Raw genomic sequence first — 25801 nt, forward strand, 5'->3', positions numbered from 1 at the left:
TCCCTTGCCACCGACTGTACGGGGTAGATTTAGCCCCTGGCTTTCGAACCTGGGTTAGCCTGGGACACCCTGGCTAAACTTTTCTGAGCCTCTCTAAACTCTTTTCGAACTCTCTGCAAGACTTTCTAAGCCTAGTGTAACTGTGTGATCTTGGGCGCATTTGTGCTCTGCTCTCTCTAAGAGTGGGCCCAGCCTATGGACTTTGGCTCACAAGTGACTTTTGCTCTTCTGCCTTGCTAATAGTGTTCCTAAATCTTAGAGTGGTGTACCTTTCCATATTCTGTCTTTTTCCCTCCCTTCTTCATAAACTTATTGGAGTGCCATCTATAGTTAAGAGCTCACCTCTGTATGGAAATAAGTGGTGTTAACTAAGACTTATCTGATAAGGAATAAAGGTTGTATATATTATAATAGTAACTGTGTTTAGAGTGTTTTACAATAAGAGTGCTGGAGTGTTTCAAACAGTGTGTTTTTAAATAAATAATTAAATACTTTGATACCAAAGCTCTGGTCAGTGTTTGCTTGTATTATTGTATCTGAGTGCCTATTGTGTATACTTTGGATACTGCCTAATTCTTCTTGAGGGAAGTCTGACTGCTCAGCCACAACTACCAGGTAAATCTGGGTGGTACAGACTGCTACCAAGTGGGTTTACTGCTAACATCTGTAGTCCTAAATCTTTTGCAGTGTTCCCAAAGGGAACTGCACAGGTTTCTGTCTAACAGAGTCCCTCTGCTGGACATTAGTCCTGGTTACGAGAGACTTACCCAGAGTGTTCAGCTCACTATCTTTCACAGAGGAGAAATATCTAAAACATATCAGTCTTTGTCCTGCCCAAGGGCAGTCCAGCACTGAAATGCTAAGCAATTCTCCTCTGAACAAGAGTACTAACAGCAACCTTGGTCTTAGCCTAGTATGTAGCACACAATTAGAATGCTTTCTCTTTATATTCTATGAATTCAATTTGAAATGGCACACAACCCGTCTCGCACCCCCTTTTTCAAATACCCCAGGTCACAATGGACCAGGAACCAGGCCGGTTGGTGTGAATGCAATATTTATTTATTTTTCAAATTCAAAGGAAATCATACACATTTTAATACTGGGCAGCAATCACCAATGGGGTGATAATTACAATGGAAATTGAAACAATACACTTAGTTAACCTTCTACAAGAACATATACAAAGCACAAATGGATGGGAGCACTTTTTCTCTTTGGGTAGATAGCACCTGAGTTAAGAATTTCCCCTGCAATACTCTCCCAAACCCCTGGGAATCGAATTTGGAGTGGACAGAAAAAAGCAGCAGGGAGTCAGGGATATTGTGCAGCAAACAGAATCAAAATCTGACCTTCCCTCATAAAATTGGGACAGCATTTCATATTTTGGCTGCCTTATGTGGACAGCACAGACTTACTTGATATTTATTTTATTTATTTGCATTTGTTAAGCGCACTTGCAGCCCATGAGGCATCGAGGCGCTGTTACAGAGGAAACACAGATTTAAGATTACATTCGGAGGCTCTTAGTTACAAGTTAGCAGGCATAAAGGCAGAAACAGGTTAAAGTCACACAAAGAGTCTGGTTTTGATAGCCTTACGAAAGGCAAGGTGGGACTCGATGAGTCTGAGGTGAGGTGGCAGGGCGTTCCAGTGCGTGGCTGCAAGGGTGGGGAAACTGGAGCCACCAGCACGCACTTTCCGAAAGGTAGGCCTCTATCGGACTGCAGATATCCCTCCAATATTCCCAACAGAACAATCTTGTATCAACAAAGCAAAACCTAAGTTCATGATCGTGGGAAATAAACGCTCATCCTGCAATATGACTGGAAATGGGAAGAGAATAAAATTGAAGCAGTGGATACTTTTATCTACCATGGCACCTTAATAACGCCTAGCCATACTTGTGAACATCTAAAGCGTTAATAAATTCGGTATGATTAAAACGTTCATACAAATTAAGGGAGCTGGGGGGTCTGTTGATGGTTTGCTAAATGCATATACAACAGTATTGTTCCTGGAATTCTTTATGACTTGGAGACGTATTAAGATAGCCAATTGCTCTGGCTAAATGTGTTAGAAGGGACAGTTTGGAAAACGTCCTCAGCCTTCCTCAATGCCTGCCTGTAGCGGCTTTGCACCTAGAGTCAGGGTTGTTATCCATTACGACTATGGTGAAGATAAAAAGGAGTATTTTACTGTTCAAAATACAGTAGGAAACGAGTGAATCTCTGCTCTGGTGGAATGGCAAAGCCCTACAGTAAAAACCTAACCCCTCCAATCTATCGTAGGGATTCTGGAAGACTTGTGACAAATTTCACAGACAAATTGGGTGGGATTGTAATGAATTGCCCAATACTAATCTCGCGATGGAAATGCTGATAAAAAAGGCATATCCCTGGGATAGCGTGAACAGTGTGGAATATCTGTCCGGCAAAACTTCATTGAATGGCTTTTGCCAATAAAGATTTTCCTGATTTAGAGCCTCATGGGTATCGTATTCCCACGATAGATCGTAATCTGAGGCGATTCATCATTCTGCTCCGATTTAATATATTACCTTCCTTGATGGTGGTGGAACCCTGAATGGCTATCCCGAAAGATCAAAGAATCGGTAGAATGTGTAAGGGTTCTCTTGAGACTACAAGACACCTTTTTAATACAGTGTCGAAGAGAGGTGGATATTTATGCCCTGTATTATCAAGACTATGGGCCTCATTACGAGTTTGGTGGTAAGAAATCGGCATTACCCGAATGCCGCTGCTACCGTGTCCTTGCTGCAGTGCTGGCGAAATCAACAGTTGATTCTGAGTCTGCATGCATGCGCATTCTGGCATGCCGGTAACGGCAGTACCGGCATGCCGATAAGGCCTTCAAACCCTGATAGCGGCTTCATCAAATCCGCAGACACCGTCACCGGCATCGCAGAACCCGCTAAGAACAGCACCGTTGATACCGGTAGCGCTATTAACGGCACCGCTAACAACTGCACCGGAAATAAAGTCATCACGCCGGAACGGGAAATGCGCCGGTGGCCATCTTGAAAAACACAATCTATCGCAATCCTCTGCTTACAGGACCCGGATTCCAGAACTGTGTATCCTGCCAGCAAGAACATGTCCAAGGCCACACGAAAAGGCACACCTCGTCTGCGTAAGCCCCGTTTTTCTGACGAGGAGCTAAATATGCTTGGCGGCAGCCTAGTTGCGCAAGCGGATGTCGTTTTTTGCCAAGACCTGCGCCGTGCTACGCAATTAAAGAAGAAAAATATCTGTTAGGAGGTGGCCCAGAAGGTCTCTGCAGTGAGGACAACCCCACGTAGTGTCAGAGACTGCCAGAAAAAGGTGGGACGAGCTGCGGCTGCGTGTACGCAACATCTTGTCTACCAGCCGCAGCCAGGCCCAGGCAACAGGTGGTGGTTCTTCATCACCCATAAAGCTGGTACATTGGGAGGAGACCTGTAGTTCTGTGATCGATATGGAGTCCATAGAGGGAATCGGGCATTCGGAGATCGGAGTCCCATCATCAGCCGATGACGGTGAGTGAGTCTTAGCGTAATACAAAAGTCACCACACACACCTAATACCGCAAGTACATAGTTAGAGTCCAAATGGCAAGTAGATGAGAGCAAATACATGGTCCATCACCTCCCACCTAAAGTCAGCCCGAACACAAATGCGACATCCCGGCCACGCAAACACACAACATACCCCACTGACACAAACCACATGAGACCACAATTGCAAACACAAGCAACATATGCATGCACACACACACATATACATCACCGTCGGGATGCCGGCCTCATCACTGTCCCATCTCAATGCATGGTCCACACAACTCCACTAATGATTGCACACTTGAAACACAACCAAACAGCACATGGCACACAGCCCCTGAGCCATGGCTACAGCACACAAGCCACGTCACACCTGTAGGCCACCCAACAGACACCATGGACATCATGGCTGCACCACAAGGATGCCAGAACAATACCCCCCAACCCCTTCAAGCACCATGCCTGCCACTCCAACATGCACACGACAATGCACATGACCCAAAATGTACCAACATTGATGTATTTAGGACAAGAGAAGCAGCCAGCTACGACACAGTCAGGAGCCCCAGGCCGGACACGTTGGTGCCAGCAAGGCACGCATGCCAAAAGACGCACCGGCCCCACAGGTCACACCCAAAAAAACTCTGCCCCCCAGCAGACTCCTCATGTGCAGGAGGATGCATCACCAGCGACCAGTGATGACGAGGGGCCGCAGTCAACGGCCACAAGTGACATAGGTGAGGCGGCACAATCCACACAGCATAGCGCACAGGAGGACGAGGAGCAGGAAGATGTGGACACAGCAGGCCATTGCATGTCCGAGGGCATGCAACACACACACTGCCCATGCAGGACACCCCACGGTGCTCCATAGGACATGGATCTGGTGGACGCAGTACTGCGGGGGAGATGACCGAACAGGCGTTCAGCCCTGTAAGAAGTATCTCACCACCTCCGGTGCAACCACCATCTGCAACATCCATACGTGACCTTGAGGGGTGTCAGAGCTGCATGGGATGGCGGCCGCAGGCCATGCACGACATGGTGAAACAATACCTTGCCGAAGGGGAAGCCACACGTCGGGCCAATCAAGAGAACACCCAGGCAGTTACCCGTGCCATATACCGTGTGGCCAGGCGGGTGCTTGAGGGCATGGCAGCCATGATGCAGGCTGTCAACCAGTTGGCTGCCATTATGGCCCAATCTCATCCTGCCCCAGCCGACCCACAACCCCTACCATCGGCAAGCACAACCCCGGCCAGCTCGACACAGACAAGCCCTGTGCGCAGTATGCACCGGCCGGTGGAACAACCCCCTCCATCTAATATTGGGCCATGGGGGTTGTGGGGCATGGGTGTGTGGGGGTGTTAGGCCATGGGGGGGTGGGGGCTGGGGGCATGGGTGTGTGGGGTGTTGGGCCATGGGGCTGGGGGTGAAGTTTGTAGTATATTGAGGATAGAGGTCAATGTTGATTCATGTACATAGTTGTCATTGCATTAATACACCTGGTGAGCTTATGAAAAACACATGACTGGACATTGCTTCTTGAGTGTGTGTCAATTTATTTTTCATCAGTGCCCACTGCCCAGTATCCCCCATTCCTAGTACCCAGTGCCCCCTGTTCCCAGTGCACAGTGCCCCCCGTTCCCAGCGCACAGTGCCCCCCCCCGTTCCCAGCGCCTTGTGTGACCCAGTCCATCAAAAATATTGTGCAATCAAAGATTGGTGCACAGCACATCCTTCACACACATTGTGACGTGGCCTATGTGCAGCATCTTCTCCATCATCCTGATCATCCGGTGGAATTTGGTCCATGTCAGGGGGCAGGGGTATGTTGCGCCGGATGCAGATGTTGTGCAGCATGGCACATACCAATACAATCTTGCCCACCTTCTCAGGCCCATGTATGAGTGCCCCACCCGACATGCTGAGGCAGCGAAACCGTGCCTTCAACAGCCCAAAAGTCTGCTCAATCATCACACGAGTGCGTGCATGTGCACAATTGTAGTCCTCTTCGTGCCTGTTGAGTGGATGCCTGACAGGGATGAGGAGCCACGGCTTTAGGGGATACCCAGCATCACCTGCATGGGAGGAAAAGACATTTTGATTGTGAGTACTTTTGGCATTCCTTGTGTGCACGGTCTGTACATTGTTCATGGTCAAATGCAAGAGATTTTCACTGCCACCTATTGCAATTTCATCAGAGTAAAAATTCAGGTCGGTGTAGGCATGGTGGTCTGTGGTGTTGTCGAGCAGGGGCAGTGACAGGGGATTCCCTGAGAGGCTTTTATTTTCTGCTCAGTCATGGCTGCATGGCCTGTGATGTGCTTTGCTGCGCTCATGTGAATTCTGCTTTGTGACAGCAGGATGGTGCACTGTGGTACGTGTGGCTCCGGTTTGATGATGTACCATGTGCATGTGCAGGGGTGGGCGCTGTGTTTGTTGCTACCATTTACACATTGCTGTGCAGCCATGGCACATCTGAATCCTTTGTCAGTCTCATGCATTCTGTTGAAATCATTTGGGTCACAGTGTTTGGCATCCAGGACAGAGTCCAAACCCCCAACGTCACCCCCATGGCCCAGACAGCAGACAGGTTGCATATGCCTGTGGTGCCCCATCCCCAACAACACCCCCCATGGCCCAGACAGCAGACAGGTTGCATATGCCTGTGCCCCTCCCCAACAACACCCCCCATGGCCCTATGGTCCGACTTACCCAGCAGCCAGGCACGTTGTGCAGCGTGTCGCTCAATGTAGCAGGGAAGCGTGAAGTTCCTCAGCACCATTGTATCATGTGTGGATCCAGGGAATCTAGCAAAGCAATGGGTCATTATTTTGCTTGCATCACACACCATCTGGACATTGAGGCAGTGGTATAGCTTCCGGTTGCGGTACACCACCTCCACAGCATGCCAGACTACCAGCTCCATATGGGTGCAGTCGAGGACACCAATGACGTTTGGCATGCCTGCCAATGCATGCAATTTTGGTAGCCTTCTCCTCCGCAGTCCATGGTAGGGATATGTGGGCCCTTGCATGCTTTAGGAGTGCATCCAGCCCCTGGTTCAGCACACGGGAGAAACATGGTTGTGAGATGCCATGCAGCTGCCCCACTGTGTGCTGGTAGGTGCATGTGGCCAGGAAGTGGAGCACAGACACTATCTTCAGCAGTGGGGGGATGGCAGTGCGGATGTTGATCAGGCTGACCATGTCATCATGGATGAGGTCCACTATGGTGGTGATGGTGTCCCTGTCCAACGGGTACAGGGTGTGGATCGGCGCAGGGGTTAAGTCAAATGGATTGGCCCTTATGCGAGGGATTGGTGGCTACCTGCGTGGTACCACTGCCTGCACTGGTGGTATGTGCTGGCCTGGTCTCACCCGCCTTCTCCTCCTGCACCTCCTCTGCATTCCCTGTTTTACTGCCTGCTCAAGGAGTAGCAGTGCAGGCATGCCCTCCAGCTCCTGTATAGCAACTGCTAGTGGTATCATTTTGGACTTGGAAGGAGTGTGGTGTGTGAGTGTGCTCCTTTTGTGCTGGGCCATACTCCATTGCCTCCACCTGTGCTAATTGTGTGCACCTGTGGCAGGTCTGGACACAACAGATTGCTATTAACGGCCGCCCCACGATGCCGGTGTTAGCGGCATCATGGTGACCCTTTTTACCGGCATCTGGATGCTGGTAAGTGTATGTCCATGCAACTCGTAATGTGCCCTACATTGCGGCATGCCGGTGTTACTGGCATGGCCGACACGTGTCCGTGCACATTCCGGTAAGGTGGTGCCCGGTCACAGTGAGGCCCTGGCGATGCTGGTAACGCCGGCTTTGCGAGTCGAAATACGCTGATCCCGTAAACGATGCCGTTATTACCGTACCGGCATTGTTTTTGCTAGACCGCCAAACTTGTAATGAGGCCCTATGTCAGTCGTTTACATGATATTTCTGAAAATCAATTTCTGGCTGCCTTGATGTTTGCCGAATCAAGGGTCATATTAAATTCGGCACAGCTAGTATGGTATCATGTGATGGTAGCCCTTGCTTCTCAATTGTAAATAGTATTTTTTAAGTCTTTATCCATTTTATGTATCATGTATGAATATTCGTTATTATAAGCTATTTTTGAAGGACATAATGTTATTATTAATTGGATGATTATCTATTTAATATCTCTACGTTTATTTTTTATAACCAATACACTTGAAGAAAAAAAAAAACGAGTACAACTAACAAAGCATTAGTGGAGCAGAGCGCTCTACACTTCACTTACTTGGCTCAAATTAGAGCTTTCCTGTGCTGCCACGTATTGACCCATAGCACTCTCCTGGCGAAAGGCACAAAATACTGATCCTTGGACCTTTCTTTTAAGGGTCGGCACACCCCTGGCTGTCGCTTGTGACGTCATGGAGAGCAGTGCCCATAGTTTACTGGTTGGCGATGGAGCAGTGGCTTTTGCAAGAGAACATGGCTATTCTGTAGAAGACAATTCAAGTATGATGTCAAAGGCGGGTGCGGACGCTTACCAGGTATGTGCCTTTATTTTAAATAGTATGATAAAACCCAAATGAATTATAAGTGTAAGCCATGGGAATGCTACTTCTTTCAATTTAAGTTTTAGGTATAAAGGTCCATTGATGAACATTATTCTTGCGGCCTAAATCATAAGCTCAAAATGCCCATTTGAAATGGGTAACAACAGGGATGCAATTTCACCAAAATACCAAGGGTAGTGGAAGTGACATCACATGCCCCTTGACCTCTGATGACATCACAGGAAGTGATGCAATTTGACCACATCCTGAAGTGACATCTATGGGAGCGACGGAACACGACTTTTCACCCCTTGTCATCACATAGCATTGTTCCTAAGTACACTACGAAAGATATGGGTACGATATCACTGTAATGTGATATACATTTCATATAAGAATGGATCACCATGTGTATCATTAATGTCAGTGTGAATAGGCCGACATTACCAAAAAACTGTGGAAACGTTATATTGATGATGTTTTGTTAATTTGGACTGGTACACAAAAACTCTTGCTTGAATTTGTGGCCTATCTCAACAATAATGATTGGGGTATACAATTTACTTTGACCTACAGTCAGACTCATAGATTTTTTGGACCTTTCAATTGATGTTACTCCAAATGGGTTGGTGACAAAAACTTTTCGCAAATCCACTTCTGTCAATTCAATATTGCATGCGGACAGCTGTCACGAAAATCATGTCATAGCGAATATTCCTAAAGGAGAGTATATTCGCGCTAAGAGAAACTGTTCTGAACCCATGTACTTTGATCAAGAAAGTATCGCTATCAAATCCTGGTTCTTGGAGAGGGGCTATCAACATAGCTGCCTCGACAAGGCACTCATGTCAGTACATCAGCTGAAAAGAGCGGATCTGCTAACTCCTAAAAAACGCGAGAAATCGCCTCTGCCTCAAAAAATCAGGTTTATTACTAGATACAATTCAGATGGTCACAAGATCCACAGAATTCTGGAGAAACATTGGTACCTGCTCCATTTAGATTCTGACATTGCCAACTGGCTTGATCCCTTTGTTAATATACCATTTAGCAAAGGGAAATCTCTTAAAAATAAACTCTGCCCTTCATTTGTGTCCACTCACTCCTAAATCTACCTGGTTAGACTCTGCCCGTGCTGCTGGTTTTCACAAATGTGGATTCTGCAGCATGTGCAAGTACGCTCTGGAAACATCAAAGGTCTCCTTTGGAGATAGAGGAGACCACACTATTAAAACATTCCTCAATTGCAATTCAAAGTTTGTGGTTTACTGTATTATTTGTACATGCGGATTGCAATATATAGGCAGCACCATCAGGCCCCTTAAGACTCGTATTCGGGAACATCTCGCCACAATTGGCAGCCAGGAATCCAAATACCCACTGGCCAATTACTGGCAAAAACTGCATCAATTAGATAGTAAGGATGACATTCGATTTGTGGGCCTTTGCAAAGTGTCATTGCCGCCTAGAGGGGGCAATCTCATGCTCAAATTACGCCAGTTAGAAGCGAGACTCATCTGTAAATATCGTACTGTGTTTAGAGGTCTAAGTTCAGACCATGAATTTGCAAACTTTTTGTGAAAACCTGCTGCTGTTCTCTTCTTTATTTCACACAGGTATCATGTTTTCCCTCCCTTTATTTGTGGACATGAGTACTTTATTTACACCCAAGTGGTCATTTATAATCGTGTGGGGTCTAGTGATCCCTCTACAATGACTGTTTTCAGTCCCGTTACCTCAGATTTTTCTAAAGCAGCGCATTCACAGATTGCAGATGGCAGATGCACAATTTATTTAACATCTTTCCCCAATTTGGTTCCTACTAGCATGCTCTAGAAGTCGCAATTCTCTGCGGTTTAATCCCCTTCATCTATATGAACCCGTTTTTTCTTTTGGTTATTCAGCTCAACAGCAATTGGTGCACGAGGCGCAAATTTCCTTTCGTTCTCAGGCCTTACTAGTATATATTTATCTTGGCGCCCTCTGGGCTCCATTTTTTGCAATTAGTACATTTTTTGCTGTGCAACACACTTTATATACATTTTTGTGGAATTCCAGCCCTGCTAATTTTTAAATTCAGAACAGGTTAATCTCTGCCTTTTTACTGTGTTTGGTAAGCTCCTTACTTTTTGGGGCAATTCACTCCTGAGTTATTCATTTCATTTCCATCATTCCAATATGGCGGTTTTCTTTCCTGACCTAATCGGCCATGTTCTAAAATACCTTGTGTATTTAAATAGTCCTGTTTCTATCTCTATTGTCTGGGCTTACTTTCATTTCATTCAGTTCAGCAGCATTGCACAGTAAGATGACTTTTCACAGCCTTCTGGCCGCTATGATACTTCTAATTAGTGCATCAGCACGTCTCAATTAAGTTTAGAGAAAGTCAGTTTTTAGCTTTAGCCCATTCTTATTTGCGCACGCACGCCATGCTTTTGCCTTTTGGGTTTCCTCTGGCACTCCGGGTAGCTGCATTTTAGCAATCACAGTTGTTAAGTTAATTTGTCCATGTTTAAGTGATGCTGAGGGAATTTCTTTTCCTTTACAGAGTTCCGCAATTGCGAAGCAGTGAGGTATGATTTGTCATTTAATCTCACACTCTCTTGTTCTTCCTTAATTTCACATTTGTGCTTGAACAGCATATTTAAACACTTCATATAAAATAAAAATCTTTTCTTCTCTCTTCCTTTTTAGAGAGTGCATCTGGCACTGGCCACGATATCCTTAATTGGTTAGGCTAGCCCTTGAAACTTTCAGGTACCTTTTATTTATGATTCCAATTTTGTTTTTTTTTTTGGTGGCTTTTGCCTCTTTGACTGCGCTCCTATAGCTGTTCCGTGGATGCATTATAACAAACTCCTTGCAACTTGTTTGTTTCTTTACCCGTGTTTCTTACATGCATCCCGTAACCTATGGATTCTCCGTTCAATTCAATCCCCTCCTAATATGGTACTGTGCCAATCTTATTTATCTATTATTTTTTATTATTTTCGTTTGTTGCTATTTGATTTTATCTTAATATAGATGGTGTAACTGCTGTTCTGCTGTTCTTTTTGGCCTACCTGCACTTGTGTTTGCCCTTTTGGTTGAATGTCCTTACTAATATCTTTATCATTTTATTTCACAATGGACGACTTTCATTCAAACTGTTTATGTTGTGCTGTACTATTTTTGTTCATCATTATGTTGTACATTATGTTTAGCCTCAGATGAAGAGTCGGTGATGACTCGAAGCATGTGTCAGGCTACTTCGTTATTAAGCTGATTGGACTCATGAGAAATCCCTCCTTCTTTGAATTACTTGGAACACCTGTCACTATTGCACTGTTCAGCGCAGTGAGACTGAGAACTGTCTGTGTTCATTTATGTTATTACATAGCACTTACGCTTAAGCGCTTTATATAGAACAAATATACATACAATATCACCCAACCTGTTCTGATACTCATTTATCAACCTCAGAAGGATGAAAGGCTGAGTTGGCCTTGCAGGGATTCGAACCTGCAACCTGCAGATCACACACATACACATCACAGCATCAAGCTCTCAACCCACTGAGCTATCTTACCGGCTTTGTCCCAGGGGGATAGCTCAGGGCCACAGGTTCGATCAGGCTTAAGAGGTTGGCAAAATACATCCCACTTGGGAGGGTTCATAACTGTGTATTGAAGAATTTAGAGTAGCGCTGGGAAAGCAGCGCACTCACACGGCATTGTCATGATCTCTGCTTCCAAAAGATCAGGACTTGCCCGACTCCCTTGGAAGCAGACCCATAACCCCGGTTCCGAGTGCCAGCCAGTCCCAATTGGGACCTTTTGGACCCTGTCCTGGCGCCAGTGGCACCAGGCTCATAAAGATGCCTAGTCCCAGCGCTGGAAGCGCCGGGCTCATAATGCTTGGGTGGACTTACCTGCAGCAGACCATGCTGCTTACTTACCTGCCAGTTGAACCCCTGATCCTCTTCTGTTTGGGACTACTTTTCCTGTTGGGTGGGGCAGGAGCCACTCCCTAGGTTCAGAACACTGGAACTCTTCTGGAAAGCAGGAACTCTTTTCCTACCTAGGCGTGGCTGTGGAAGGAGACACCGAAGCACTACAGGAGGCTATTTAAACCACACCCGATGGATGAATCTTGCTTTGCGTTATTCTGCATTCTCTGCAGCAGAACGCTCATCGTGTCTTCTGCTTCTGATCCTGGGCCTAAGGGAACAAAGGCTTACCATCCTGGAATCCAGTCTTCAGCAGCACCTGTAAAGACAAAGAAAGAACAGGTTAGCACTACGGTCTTCAGTGGCAGCACATCTCTTACCTGGTCCATCGGCTGTCACCAACGCCTTGCGCTGCATTCCGGCATCTGAAAGACAAAGGCTTACCTACTCTTCGCATGCTCCGGAGGTCTTCGCACTGCATTCCGGCATCTGAAAGACAAAAGCTTACCAGCTCTTCGCACGCTCCGGAGGCCTTCGGCGCTGCATCCCGCATCTGAAAGACAAAAGAAGGTGCGTTTAAAGACATTGGGCAACTTTATTACTCACGTGCCATTACTCCTTCCCACGCCAAATCCAGTGGGTATTCCAGCACCCTTCAGCTTCTCTAAAGCTCCGAACTTGTACCTGCAAGATAAAAGGGACAGTTAGTGCGCATCGTGAAGCAGGCTACAAGCGCTTACTTACGTGCTTCCAGGCGCTTCTATTCCTCACGCGGGTTCGATCCTTAACTCCCATCAGCCTGCCATCCGCCATCGCCGGAACCCTGCAAAACAAGAGATATCATTACAAAAGACTTTTAAGACATTTGAAGTGCCCAGAACTTACCGTTCGTGCAGTTAACGACGGACAGCAGTCCTCTGAGGTCAAGAGGCCTGCACCCTTATCCAGTGAAGAAACTGGTTACGGCACCCTGCCCCGAGGCAGATGGAGAGCTCGGCGTTCACTTACCTAAGGTGAGGGTGTTAACCTTTGGGGTTCTACAGGAGAAGAGAAAGGGAAGAGGAGAGAGGCACCCAATAACCCCAGTTCATTAATCCCATATTTTCTATCTGCAGACATCTTACTCTTCGAGTCAGACATACAGTGCACAGAGGTCCAGCCCAAAGAGCCAACCGTGTGTTACACATCACCTTTGAAGATACGGCATTCACCCAGGCAAGACCGGCGCCTCTGCGGGAATCAGGTGAGCGTTACAGGCATCCCGTACTCTGGGCACTTATTACCTTATACATGCGAACATCCTGTACAGTATGCCAGAGAGATAGGAAAGATAGACACATTACAACAAAGCATTAATTGTGGCACAATGAAATCAAGGACCACTTTAAGTGCTATGGTCAAACATTGCTACACTCTACACAAGCTTTTAGGCACAAGGATTTTGTTAAGTGACCGAGGACACAGAGCTCGAATGTCTTGTGATGATAGTAACAGAGTCAACAGCAGAAACATGCTATAACTGTAACTTGCAAAAAGAAAAATACTGAAATACACGCTTATTCTACTCTAAATGCTTTTTGGAAGTTTTTGTCTGCATTGTGAGTTTGAGGTGTTTAAGAACAGACTTAATCAGTGACTTACACCCTGAAGTGTGCTTGAAATAAACCTTTAATAAGTCTAGCAATTATTGTATAGAATTTCAGAAAAACAAATTATTTGTTATTCCTATTCTTTCTTATTTAGGGTCACTTGTGAAACCCCCTGTTTTTTAAGAGACCTGAACGAGAAAGCCAGCCACTCAAGAACTAAAGAGCTACATGGCACTCGCCGCAGCCCAGAAGCTTCCATTTAAGAAAAAAAAAGATGTTTTTTTAAGGTTAGCAAGGGAGACCTCATGGGTCGCAGGTGCAACCCCTGGCGACCCCAAAAAGACATCCCTGGGTAACAAAACAAATTAGCACGATGTATGTCTTGGGAAACCATGCTACCCTGTCCCAGATAGCGTTAATTTGACTTCAGCGTTATCTTTAAGTCATCAAATGTAAGGCATGTACACTTGGATGCTGCTGCTCTGTGCATAAGGTGAGTGCTTATCCCGCCCTTGAAATCATTGGTGTTCTGATCAGCTGATTCATGCTGGCCTGTGTACTTCGAATTGTTATGTGGATGCAGATGTAATGGTGTTAATGCTGTAGCCCGTCACCATCCTTCGGCCAAGGGAGAGGCCAAGTTAAGGCAGAATGGGAAGGGAAGTGACGGAGGGTTAAGGAGGGGGTTCCGGGGTTTGGTTTCAGTATGTTGGGGTACGAATGAAGTTATGGCCGACACAGCAACCTGAGCCCCGCGTCACCTTATTGTTACGGAGTGGTCCTGATATGATATGGTATGATATGGCATTTGTAACGCGCCTATACACAAGTGTTTCAAGCGGGCCCACAGAGCCCACAGCAGTGGCCATGAAACCATGAATCCATTTTGAAACTTGGCAGTATCATTAGTGTCCATGTGCTTATAGAAAAATGTATAGTCAACGAGTTAATTAAAAGGTTCTATGTCATTTCATAGACACCCTTTTTTTCGACCTCCCCCTTCTTAACTATGAAGTTAGCACTACTCAATTTCTTCACTTACTCTCTTTGTCATGGTTCTGGCTCGTTGCGGTCATCTGCCAGCAGCCTCAAGAATTCTCTCAGGGCTGGAATGTTCTGGAGGTCTCAAAAACCCACCTTCAGACCCTTCTCTATGACTGTCATAGGATTCTTCTGACTCCATTATCTCGGCCTCGCCTCTCAATGCTACTCCTTACAGGGGACCTTCTAAAAAGCAATGAGTTTCTGTTTATTTGCCGCTGTCCATGCCCTGCCATTACCAGTGAGCCGTGGACCTTGGGGACAGTCAACGGGGCACTGCTAAATTGTGGCAAGATTGTCTTACCACAATGGCATCTCCTTCTTGGGAGGTTCCCTGCCCTTGCTCTTCGTCTGTTTTTAGCATAGTGTTTCATACCTGCTTTGGCAGCAGCATCTTGCTCCCTTACATCCAAGGTACCTTTCCTTGGATATGGTGATGTGTGGAAGTCTCGTTCGACATTTGCTCCAAACATAACCTCCGATGGAGTCTTCCCCGTCATGCTATGTGGAGTATTTCTGTAGTCTCTAAAGAGTTGATAAAGTATCTTCTCCACTGGTTCTCTAGTTAAATGCGCAATCTGAATGGTTCTTTTGACATTTCCCATGAAACGTTCTACTGTCCCATTGGCTTGAGGCTCCAATGGAGTGATTTTTCTATGTCGGAAACCCATGTACTCAGCAAATGTCTTGAAGTCCTGTACCGTGAATGGGGGACCATTATTGGATTTTACCACTCGTGGTACTACATATGACGTGAACATCCTATCCAGGGCCGGATGGTGTGATAGGCTGCTGTGAATGCCACTATTTGTATGTCTAGGTACTGAGAGTACTCCTCCATAGCCACGAGTATGTGGTCGCCTCCCGCAATGGGTCCAAAGAAATCAATGGCCACTACATCCCATGCATGCTCAGGTAGACCAACGTTTGTAAAGGCTCAGGTCTGGTGTGTGGATTTAGGACAGTGCATGTAGGACAGTCCTTGAGCAGAGCTTCCACCTGACCATCCAGATGTGGAAACCAAATCCTTTGGCACAGGAGTCTCTTGGTGGACACTATACCCCTGTGCCCTTCCTGCGCCAGTTCCAGCATCTTCCTACTCAGACAGTTTTACTATTTTCGTACCTTTTCAAGAGTAGGCCTTCTTCAGCCCACGTCACTTCTTCCTTTACTAAGAGTAGTGCTTGAACATCCCTTTGTGTCTCGGGGCAGGTGCTTTTCCCCATTTGTTTGGCCTTTTTTCATCTTCCAGTCCATAGGCACCGAAGGACGATCTGTATGGCGGGGTCATTTTCCGACTCGACTCCTTCTGGGGTGGCCGCTTGGACCATGTAATGCATATATTGGTCGACGATTGTGGAGTATGTTTCTGCCAATGCAATTGGGTGGCAAGATAGAAAGTCAGCCGGGTTCTCTTCCTTGCGGGCCTGTGTACAATACGAAATTGGTAGTCCTGGAGTCAGAGACCCCATCTCGCAATCCGAGGGGGCATTTTTGCCTGTGGGTTGTCAAATATAAACCAGAGAGGTGGTCAGTCACAATGGTAAATGGTTTCCCATACAAGAACGAATGAAAATGCTCACAGGCCCACCGCCAACCCCTCTTTCTCAGCCTGTTTGTGTGGGATAGGCTTCTGCTAGCATATGATATAATGGGTCTTTTGTCCGGTGACTCCGGGTTCACTTGAACCAGGATGGCCCCCAATCCCACGGGATTGGCAGTCACTGTGAGCTTGGTGTGCCGAGCTGTGCTGAAATATGCCATGCTGTCAGCAGCTGAAATGCGCATCTGGATGTTTTCAAATGCTTCCTGGTTCGCTTCGGGCCAAATAAAAGGCACCTGTTTCTTGGTGAGCGTGCTGTAAGGAACTCATGGTGGCAACAGTAAAGACAGATACAAGTAATCACAGTTCAAGGGTGTTTATTGAACTGTATAATGGGTGAGAAAAACGCCTGTACTAAACCTAAAGCTAAGATGGGAGCAAGCTACGACCATCAAATAATAATAAGGCAGTTCTAGTAGTGTCTTGTCAAAATAAAAAGGGCCTATACTAAAAAAAAATATTGCCAATCCTTGCCACTAAATTACAAAAAGAGTGTTGGATACTGTTCACCAGAAAAGAAAATAAGTCAGGATGGTATGGATGGGATCCCTTCCCCACGTTTTTAGCACGGGACAAGGCGGGACTTCTGAGCACAGCACACTCCTGAACCTCTCCAGCACAAGGCTCACAGTTCCATTTCAACGATACCAGAATCTTCAGGGGTCAAAGACTCTTCTCTGCAAAGTCTCTCGCCTTAGAAGGCCTGATACATCAAAAACAACAAACAAACAAACAAAAGTTATATCAGTAATCTTTGGATGATTGCTCTTCGCCTCTAGGATCTCCCTCTGGTGGGCTTGGATCCTCTTTGCCAAATGGACCTCCCTCAGTCGGGTTCACTACGGCCTTCTTTAACACAGTTCACACTTCAACATAGTTCGTGATTTGCTTATTCTCATCAGCGAGGGTTCCTTTTTCCTAGCTTTCTTTCGGCATCCCTCTGTCGGGTTCACATTTGCCCTATTTCACCGTTCACAATCTTCTCAGAAAGTGGGGATCCCTTCCTCTAACTTTCTCCCAACTAAGAGTCAGAGACTTTCGATTGTACAAAGGATTTGTTGTGACCATCGTAGGACCACTCTGACCTATCACGTCGCCCTTTCCAAGGGCCTTCTTTTACTTGCAGTTTTGAACACTCAAGGGGCCAGAAAGAGTCCTTCGACTGAGCACTCCTTTGGCACCTGACCATTCTGCAGCTGGCCCCTCTCTGGGCTTTCACAAAAGTTTGCATACACACAAGTTCTTTGTTTCAGGTTCCTGCTTTCATCAAATGTTGCCGCTTGCAACCTTGACCTCAACACACGTTGGTTTGCTATCAGCTTCCTCTGACTCACCAGCTGTGTTGAACCCACTGTCTGGTCTTGCTGTGGAGTCAAGCACGGTACCATGGCAGCCAGCACGGCTCCCCGCCTGCGCTATCAATGCAGGAGGCCTCTGTGTACCGTTGAGATCTGCTCATCCACACGCCAGCTGTAACTCCCGGTCTTATGATCTCCCTTTTGGAGGATTTGCAGGCTTGAGTTGAAAAGGGCAAGGGTATTTCTCCCTTCATCGTCCTTCCATGTCCCGTCTTTCTCCTCCATTTGAACTGCTGGTTTGGTGTAGCTGTATCCTCATGCGTTCGGCCTTGCTAAAAGTGTGCTCTCGTGCTCCGCCTTTTATCTCTGTGGGGAAGGTTAAGGGCCTTGAGGTGTGTGTGATTATTATCAATTGCCTGACTCTGCCTGACCCTTGTGTTGGGACATATCTGTGTGGGCTCTAGTGTTAGTCCGTTGTCTGTTACGGTGTAAGAAAGTGTTTGTGTTGGAAAAGGGGGGTATCCTTTGCATGGCAGGGGCGTTCTAGATCCATAGAGTTATATGTTCACTTAGTCAGGTTTTAGTCTCTGGGCCCTCGGGATTTTTCCATATAATTCCTTGCTAATGATGTGTACAGTTGCCCCTGTGCCAACCAAGAATTCTGTTGACAGTCCTTGTATTTTAAGTAGCAAAATAGGGCTTTGCTCTTTTGCCGTAGGGTTTCCCAAGGCGTATAAATATCCTCTCCTCTTCGGTTCTTCCGGAGAGTTTTGTCTGGACCTTTGTTTTCTCCTGGCCTCTTCGGCCGAGGAACAGCTGGAGCTGCTGTCTGAGGCAGATTGTTCTATTAGGCATCTCACGTATCTTCTGGGCCTTTGCTGGGGCCTCGAACTAGAGGATCGACGAGTGCGTCATTCGAGCATTTGTTTTTCGGGTATCCTACTCTCTTCCCCTCGGTCTCTGTGATGTCGGTGTGGCAGGTTTATATGTGTTGGTGTTATAATTAATGCAAATCTGGAGTAAGCACTGCCAAAGGTGAATTGAGAGCTTTATGAGTATGCTACAAGGAGCCAATTGCATCACAAAAAGGGACTTCTTGTGTGAAAAATGGTCAGCTATGCATAGATCACTAGAACAGATGGACAGTAGCCTCTTTTGGAAGATGGTGGCGGGTAAGATGAAGAACGGCACCCAGTGTGAGAAACCTGAGGGTATTCTCCCAGTAGGACCTCGAGAATCCCTTATTCAGGTGGCCAGGACACGGCCATTGCTGTTGGTTCCAATACCTGGGGGTGAATCACCTGGATAGAGAATCCGAGGTTATGCCCGAGGGAATACCCCAGGTAAGACGCAGTACCATCACAGGGAGGATGGTGAGGGGAATGAAGTCTCTGAAGCTTTTATAAGCTATTCCCGCTCATCATCTCTTCCACCCATTGAAACTTCCTTACCCAAAGGTAAAGCCAACAATCCATTCAAATCTGGTAAACTTGTTACAAACCACAACTCCCAGACTCCTGCTTTCCTTGGTTATTAGCTGGATACACCCAGACCTTCTTTTCCACATTGCTCTAGTTATTCTGTCCCGAACACCCACTGTACTCGGATTAGGCACTACGGTTCCCTTAATCCTCCTGGTTTATTTCACAATCCCAGTTTTTCCCATCTGCTTCAAGAACCCTACCAATCCCGTCCCTCTGATTGTCACTTTCGAGCTCCCAGGCTCCTTTGACAACTCACTCCCATTCCCACAATCCTCCATATTCAGGTCACGATAAGAACTCGGGTAATTCTTGTTTATCTCAGAGATCACCCCAAACCCAAATACTACAGCTATAATCCCATGTGACACCTCTTTCCCTTCCAACTCTGTAGGATACTGTGACACTCCAGCCCTCCACTATTCCGACACGAACACCTTTACACACCCAAGACAACAGACTAATGTAAGCCCCGTCAACTTGGCCTGTCTTAACACTGGCTTCAGGCAAAGTCAGGCAATTAACCTGAATCACACACACCTTACGACCTTTTCCCTTCATTACAGGGATAAAAGGTGGAGCCAGAGAGTGCAGTACGAGCAAGGCGAGCATGGCAGACAGAACAATGAGATGGATAATTGGGCGCAGCAGTTCAAGCGAAGTAGAAAGGCGGCAGGAATTGAGAGGTTGGCGAGGAGAGAATTGACCTTGCCTCTTTCATCCCAGACCCACGGAACCTTCATGGAAGAGAGCCTAAAACCGTGAATAATAGCACAAGTGTGTTGCAGCAGATGTCAACGGTACACGGGGCAAGCTTATGCCGATAAGCAGGAGCGAGGGAAGCTCCCATGGCCGTGGATCGGCCTTGATTCCAGGAAAGCCAAAGGCCAAGCGGTTCATCACAGCCAGGGAGTCGAGGGGAGAATCGTCAAGAACCGGGCTATGTTGCGTGAGAGAATCGAAAAGCGGCAAATTTGAACCAAGTTCAAGGAACTGTGAATGAAGCGTAAAATTGTTAAAGGGAGACCAGCTGCAAAGGGAAACCGGCACCACATGGGTGCTAACTCAAGAGACTCTGGTCGATCCCCGTCTAAGAGAAACTACAGATACCAGCAGGCCATAGGAGGGTGTTAGGCAGGAACTGTGCAGTTCCCTTAGGGACCACTGCAAAAGGCTTAAGACTACAGGTGTTGGCAGTAAACGCAATTGGTAGCAGTTTGTACCACCCAGATTTACCTGGTAGCTGTGGCTGAACAGCCAGACTTCTCTCAAGAAGAGTTAGACAGTATATAGAGTAAACAAGATAGGTACCAAAATACAATAGCACAAGCAAACACTGACCAGAGCTTTGGTATCAAAGTATATAATTATTTATTTAAAGACACACTTAGAAACACTCCAGCACTATTATTGTAAGCAAGTTCAAAACACAGTCACTATTAATATATATACATCCCTTATTCCTCATTAGACAAGTTTTAGTTAACACCACTTATTTTCAGACAGAGGTGAGCGCTTAACTAAAGATGGCACTCCAATAAGTTATCAAAAAAGGGAGGGAAAAAGGCAGAAATTAGAAAAGCACACAACACAAAACTTTAGAAGCACCCAGCAAGGCAGGAAAGTCAAAGTCTACTTGTGAGCAAAAAGTTCAGAGGCCAGGCTCCCTCTTAGAGAGAGTAGAACACCAATGTGCCCAAGATCACACAGTTTAAAAGGCTTGACAAGTCTTGCAGAGAGTTGAAAAAGGATGAGTTGAGCTCAGAAAAGTTCAGTTAGCCAGCCTAGGGCCAACCCAAGTGGTAAATTGAGGATTTAAGAGACACCCCACACAGACCGTTGCGAGGGAGGCCAGGTGGACACAGTACCTTGAAAGTGGGGAGAATCCTCCAGCGGGGGCAGTTGTTCCTGGCAGTGGGTGCAAGTCGCGGCGTCGTCCAGAGCAAGAGAAGATCTCGACGTGGAGGAAAGCTGAAGGTCGTTGCACTGGCAGGGAATAAACCAGCCGCGGAGTTCTCCGGTTAAAAGGTACTACCCTTTTATTCGTGGTAGTGGTAAAATGTGGTATCCCAGTTGCCGGGGTGCTTGGCACAGGCAAGGCGGCCATGAGATGATCCGGGAAGGCGAAAAAGGCGGGCAAACTGGTTATCCCCACCATTCAAAGGAAGAAGACTCTTCGGAATGAAGATCTCCTCTGTCGTTGGAAGAAGTGGTGAGTCGGTTCAGCAGGGCTCCACCGGTGGTGTCGTCGTTTCAGGTCAGCTCAGCTTCTCCCTCTTCGGATTCTTTGGTCCTGTGGCGACGTCTGAAGTTCCAGTCCCCAAAGCCCTGCTTTTATGCAGAAAACCCTCATTCATCAGTCCTAGCTGTCACTCAAACATGCTAAGTGGTGAGCCGGGCGGATCACCACTGGGCCAATCACACAAGAGCGCAACTTGAGTTGCCGAGCCAACTCAGTCCAGGGTGCCTAAACCCCCCTCCCACACATCCTGTAGACCCAGACAGAGTGGCACCACTTTTGGAGGCTTCTGTGTAGAAACCCGCCAAAAAGTGGAACAAAGGGCTTGACTTGGGTTGGAGTTACAGAGGCGAACACAAACGCCATTTTAAAACCGAGTCCTGGCAAAAAGACCCAACCAGGGAATAAATATTAAATAAATAACCCGGCGATATCTTTAACATTGCACCAAAAAGTGGTGCGTTTAAAATGAATGGGAAAATCCCATAGTAAATAGTCTTAAGGAATATTTCGCGTGGTAAGCACTGCCACCAGCCAGAAACTCGACGAGGGGGGACTACACAGTGCCCCCTCGAAAAACAGACCCAGGGGCAATCTAATCACCCCTACCAGTACTTCCACAATATGATGGTTTGTACTGGTTCTGTTCCCAATTTAAGACTAATAAAGTCAATGGTGACTTTACATGCCCTGGTAGACAGTAGTCAGTCCCAGGGGATGGAGTCTATGTTTGGGGGTCACTATGACCCCTGTGTTACTGCACTGAGGGTGCTGTGTAACACACTTACCAAAAACCACATGAAACCCTATGGAGTAAAAGACCCCATAGCCCAAGAAACACATTACAAAGTCAAAGGATATCTCATATCATGTCTAAGAGTGGGAGAAAAAGAGTCTCACTCTTAGCAGGAGAAAAAAATAAACCCCATAAATCCAGCAAAGCTGCTGGGGGACTCACTAGGTTTGGGAAATTAGCCTTAACAGAGAATTCTCCCTAACAGAGGGCCAGCGGAATAGGTCAAAGTGGTCATACTGAGGGTCATGCAAAATCCCTGTACAATCGAAAGACTTTGATATACAAACTGTTGAAAGGAAACGAGGGAAGTGAATCCCGCAAACATTGAACTGTGTAAAAGTAGAACAGTGAAAGTAAAGAGGGGTCAGCCACTATCACCCTGATCGAGAGCCACAGTAAACCCAGTGAAGGGAGGCTAAGAATCAAGAGGGGTCGCAGCCTGGCAGAGGGTGATCCAAGGGTGAAAAGTCACTACCCCAAAAGTTAAAGCAAAGTTATGAGACAGCAATAGTGAACCCGAAGGAGGGATGCCACAGAAGAAGGGTTCGAGCCCGGCAGAGGGAGATCTGGAGGTGAAGCTATAACCCAAGTAATAGCAGTCAAGAGGGGTCAGAGCCCGGCAGAGGGAGATCCAAGGTTGAAGGCATCCCCTGGGTACCGCCAGTCAAGAGGGGTCTGAGCATGACAGGGGAAGATGCAGGAGTGAAGCTATCATCCAAACTTTAAGTAAGAAAATAACTGATATATAAATTGAGGAATACGATACAAAAAGGGTCCGCGCCCAGAAGAGGGGGATGCAGGGGTGAAGCCATCATCCCATGTGAACTGTGGTAAATAATTAAGAAGGCCCAGCGTCCAGAAGAGGGGTGCCAAGGGGTGAATACATCACCCAATGAATATTGGAAATGAACTTTCATTTGTTAAAGGAATTTTTTTTTTTGTTAGCCGAACACGCCAGGACCTTGAAGACAAGAGACTTTGAAGTGAGACAAGACTTAGCCATCGACATTCCTGAAAGCTGCCATTAAGACTGTCATCTCATGCTGGAGAAGCCCGACACTGTACTGTGCTCCAAACTCCCATCTTTCCCTGAGCACAAAATGTGGGGAAGGGAGACCCAGGCTACCACATCCTGACATATTATTTGAGAACACTTCTTTCTTTTCTTGAGAACTATCCCACACCCTTTTTTGTATTAGTTCTAAGGTTTGGCAATAGGTTTCTTAGCATAGGCCCTTTCATTTGACACAACGCCACTAGGACTGCCTTATTTTTCATTTGATGGTTGACGCTTGCTCCCATCATAGATTTAGATTTAGGTTTAGAATAGCTGTTTTTCCAACCAGCATACAGAATTCATTGTTCAATAAACACCCTTGAACTGTGATCACTTGTGTCTGTCTTACTTGTTGTCACCGTGAGTTACTTGCACCAGGCACAGCAATGCAATGTTGTATCTCGGTTGATGAGTGGGAGTCCCACTTCGCATCCGGGAGAACTACTGTAAAATGGTTTCAACTGATGAGGCAGTGGAATGTAATGTACACTTGAGTATGTCTGAAGTTGGTGCAGTTTTAAGGCCTTTGAAGAAGGCTAAGGCGGGTGGGCCTGATTGGATTCTTGTAGGGTTTTATAAAGAAGAGGAAAGTGTGTGGGTCCCGGTTTTATGCAACATTATTCTCTCTACAGATATAATTCCGTCCTCTTGGTGCCAGGCAGTAATTATTCCCCTGTTCCCCTATTCAATAAGGGTTGGAGATGTTTACCTCTGAACGATCGCCCCGTTTCATTGTTAGATGAGGCTGGGAACCTTTTTGCAAAGTCCATCCTCGGCCCCTTACAGTCTTGGACCGATTCTAGCCATGTAGTAAGGAGACACCAAGCAGGCTTTAGGCAAAATAGAGACATTATTGGCCAATGTCTCCTCCTGTTTCTTTTAATTAAATTTTTTTATTTTATTTAAGATAAAATTATATGTTGCATTTTTAGACCTCAAAACCGCATTTGATTCAGTGTTGTGGGCTATCATGTGGCGTATACTTGAAGCTTGTAAAGCTCCACCAAAATTAATTTCAATAATATCTTCATTGTACTCCCTAAACCAGGTGAAGGTTTGTTTTGGCTTGGGGGGAGGGGTGGGTGGGAGTGTACGAATGCATTCAATGTAAGCAGGGGAGTGAGGCAGGGATCTGTCCTCGCTCCCCTGCTTTTCAACATATATATCCAAGAAATTATTGATGCCCTGCTAAAGGAGTGCCAGGATTACCCAAAAATGGCTTTAGAAAAATATCCAGCGCTGTTTTACACTGACGATGCAGTAATACTATCCAAAACTCGAGCAGGATTAAAAAAAGGCTTTATTAATTTTTTTGGCCAAATGCTCAGATTTAAAATTGGAGCTAAATGCTGAGAAATCGAAGACCATGGCCTTCCCCCTTCGGCAGTGGCGTCGCCAGGAATCAAATTTAGGAGGGGCACAGAGGGGGCCAAAGACAAAAGTAGGGGGTCACAGACAAAAGTAGGGGGAGAACATGGTCACTGCTCGTCTTAGGTGGGGGGGAGAGAAAGGGGGCACAGGATTTCACAGGGGGGCCCCGGCCCCCCCAGGCCCACCCATAGCGACGCCACTGCCCTTCGGCCGAGTTCATCCACATATGGGTCCGTTTCTTTCAGCATTGTTAATACTTTACTTGAGCGGGTAAACTACTTTAACTACTTGGGGATTAGATTTCAGTAATTTGGGAGCTGGGAGCCTCAAATAGTAATATCAAAAATGTGCATGGAAAAATACAATTAATCATTTTTTGGTGCGCCATGGTAGTGGAGCAGTCTCCCCAGCCCTTAATCTATTCCAGAAACATTCTTGTCGAGCTGCTGCCTATGAGGCAGAGGAATTGGGTTATATGCGGTCAAGCACCTTGCAATCCAGCGAGAGAAGGTTTCTAATAACGTTGTTACTTCTACCCCTTAGCACGCCGTCCTCTTTACTATATCTGGACCTAGGTATTTTACCTGTAATGACCAAGGTTAAGTTTGATCCAGCTAGATACTGGATACGATTGTGGAGTCAGGATGGCCTTACATCTTATCGGGAGGCATTGCTACATTTCTAAATCTGGAGGGGGCAGATGTTCAAAATGGCCCACCCATGTAAACAACTGTTTTTCTAATCTTAATTTTAGTGATCTTTCGACAGAAACGGTTTTTTGACAGGCAGTAGGAAGAAAGACGGTAAGTTTAGCCATTAACAGCCAGGAAGGAATGCTCTAATCTGTGGCACTTTGAAACGGTTTGTTCAGTTCTTTATGCACATTCAATTCGCTGTGATTCTTCTACATGCATTTCCAATCATAAGACGTTTCCATCAACATATAATGTCATAACATCTCTCCCATCTGCCTTCCCTAACCACCCCCCCCACCCCCACCAGTCTACGGGCAGTTCTTTAGGTCTTTAGGTCCTTTTAACTGCCTGTGACTCAGTCCTCTTCTTCTTCTATGATTCCTAGTGCCTTTATTCTCTGTGGGGCGTATAGGTGTCTAGCGTCTTTGGTAGTGTGTATTATGAAGGGTGACCAAACTTTGCTGAATTTCCTCAGCGTTCCTCTGATTATTGCAGTCATCTTTTCTACAACAACTGTGTCCCATCTAGAATAGTACCATTGTATGATGGATGGCGGCTCCTTCCGTTTCCATTGCCTTACTATGCATCTCTTTGCAGCCATCATTAGGTCTG

General features: G+C 46.4%; 1 protein-coding gene across 2 annotated transcripts in view; it reads left to right on the forward strand.

The window, feature by feature from the left end:
- The window catches only part of LOC138467869 (N(4)-(Beta-N-acetylglucosaminyl)-L-asparaginase-like), a 601150-nt gene that overhangs the window by 181250 nt on the left and 394099 nt on the right, over positions 1-25801 (forward strand). For both annotated transcript variants that reach the window (XM_069608161.1, XM_069608162.1), the window contains exon 3: positions 7929-8085. In XM_069608161.1, coding sequence (XP_069464262.1) covers positions 7929-8085 — 157 coding nt within the window. The remainder of the gene's footprint in view (positions 1-7928; positions 8086-25801) is intronic.

Source organism: Ambystoma mexicanum, chromosome 4q (assembly GCF_040938575.1).
Source record: "Ambystoma mexicanum isolate Mex_15411 chromosome 4q, UKY_AmexF1_1, whole genome shotgun sequence".
Classification (NCBI taxonomy): Eukaryota; Metazoa; Chordata; class Amphibia; order Caudata; family Ambystomatidae; genus Ambystoma; species Ambystoma mexicanum.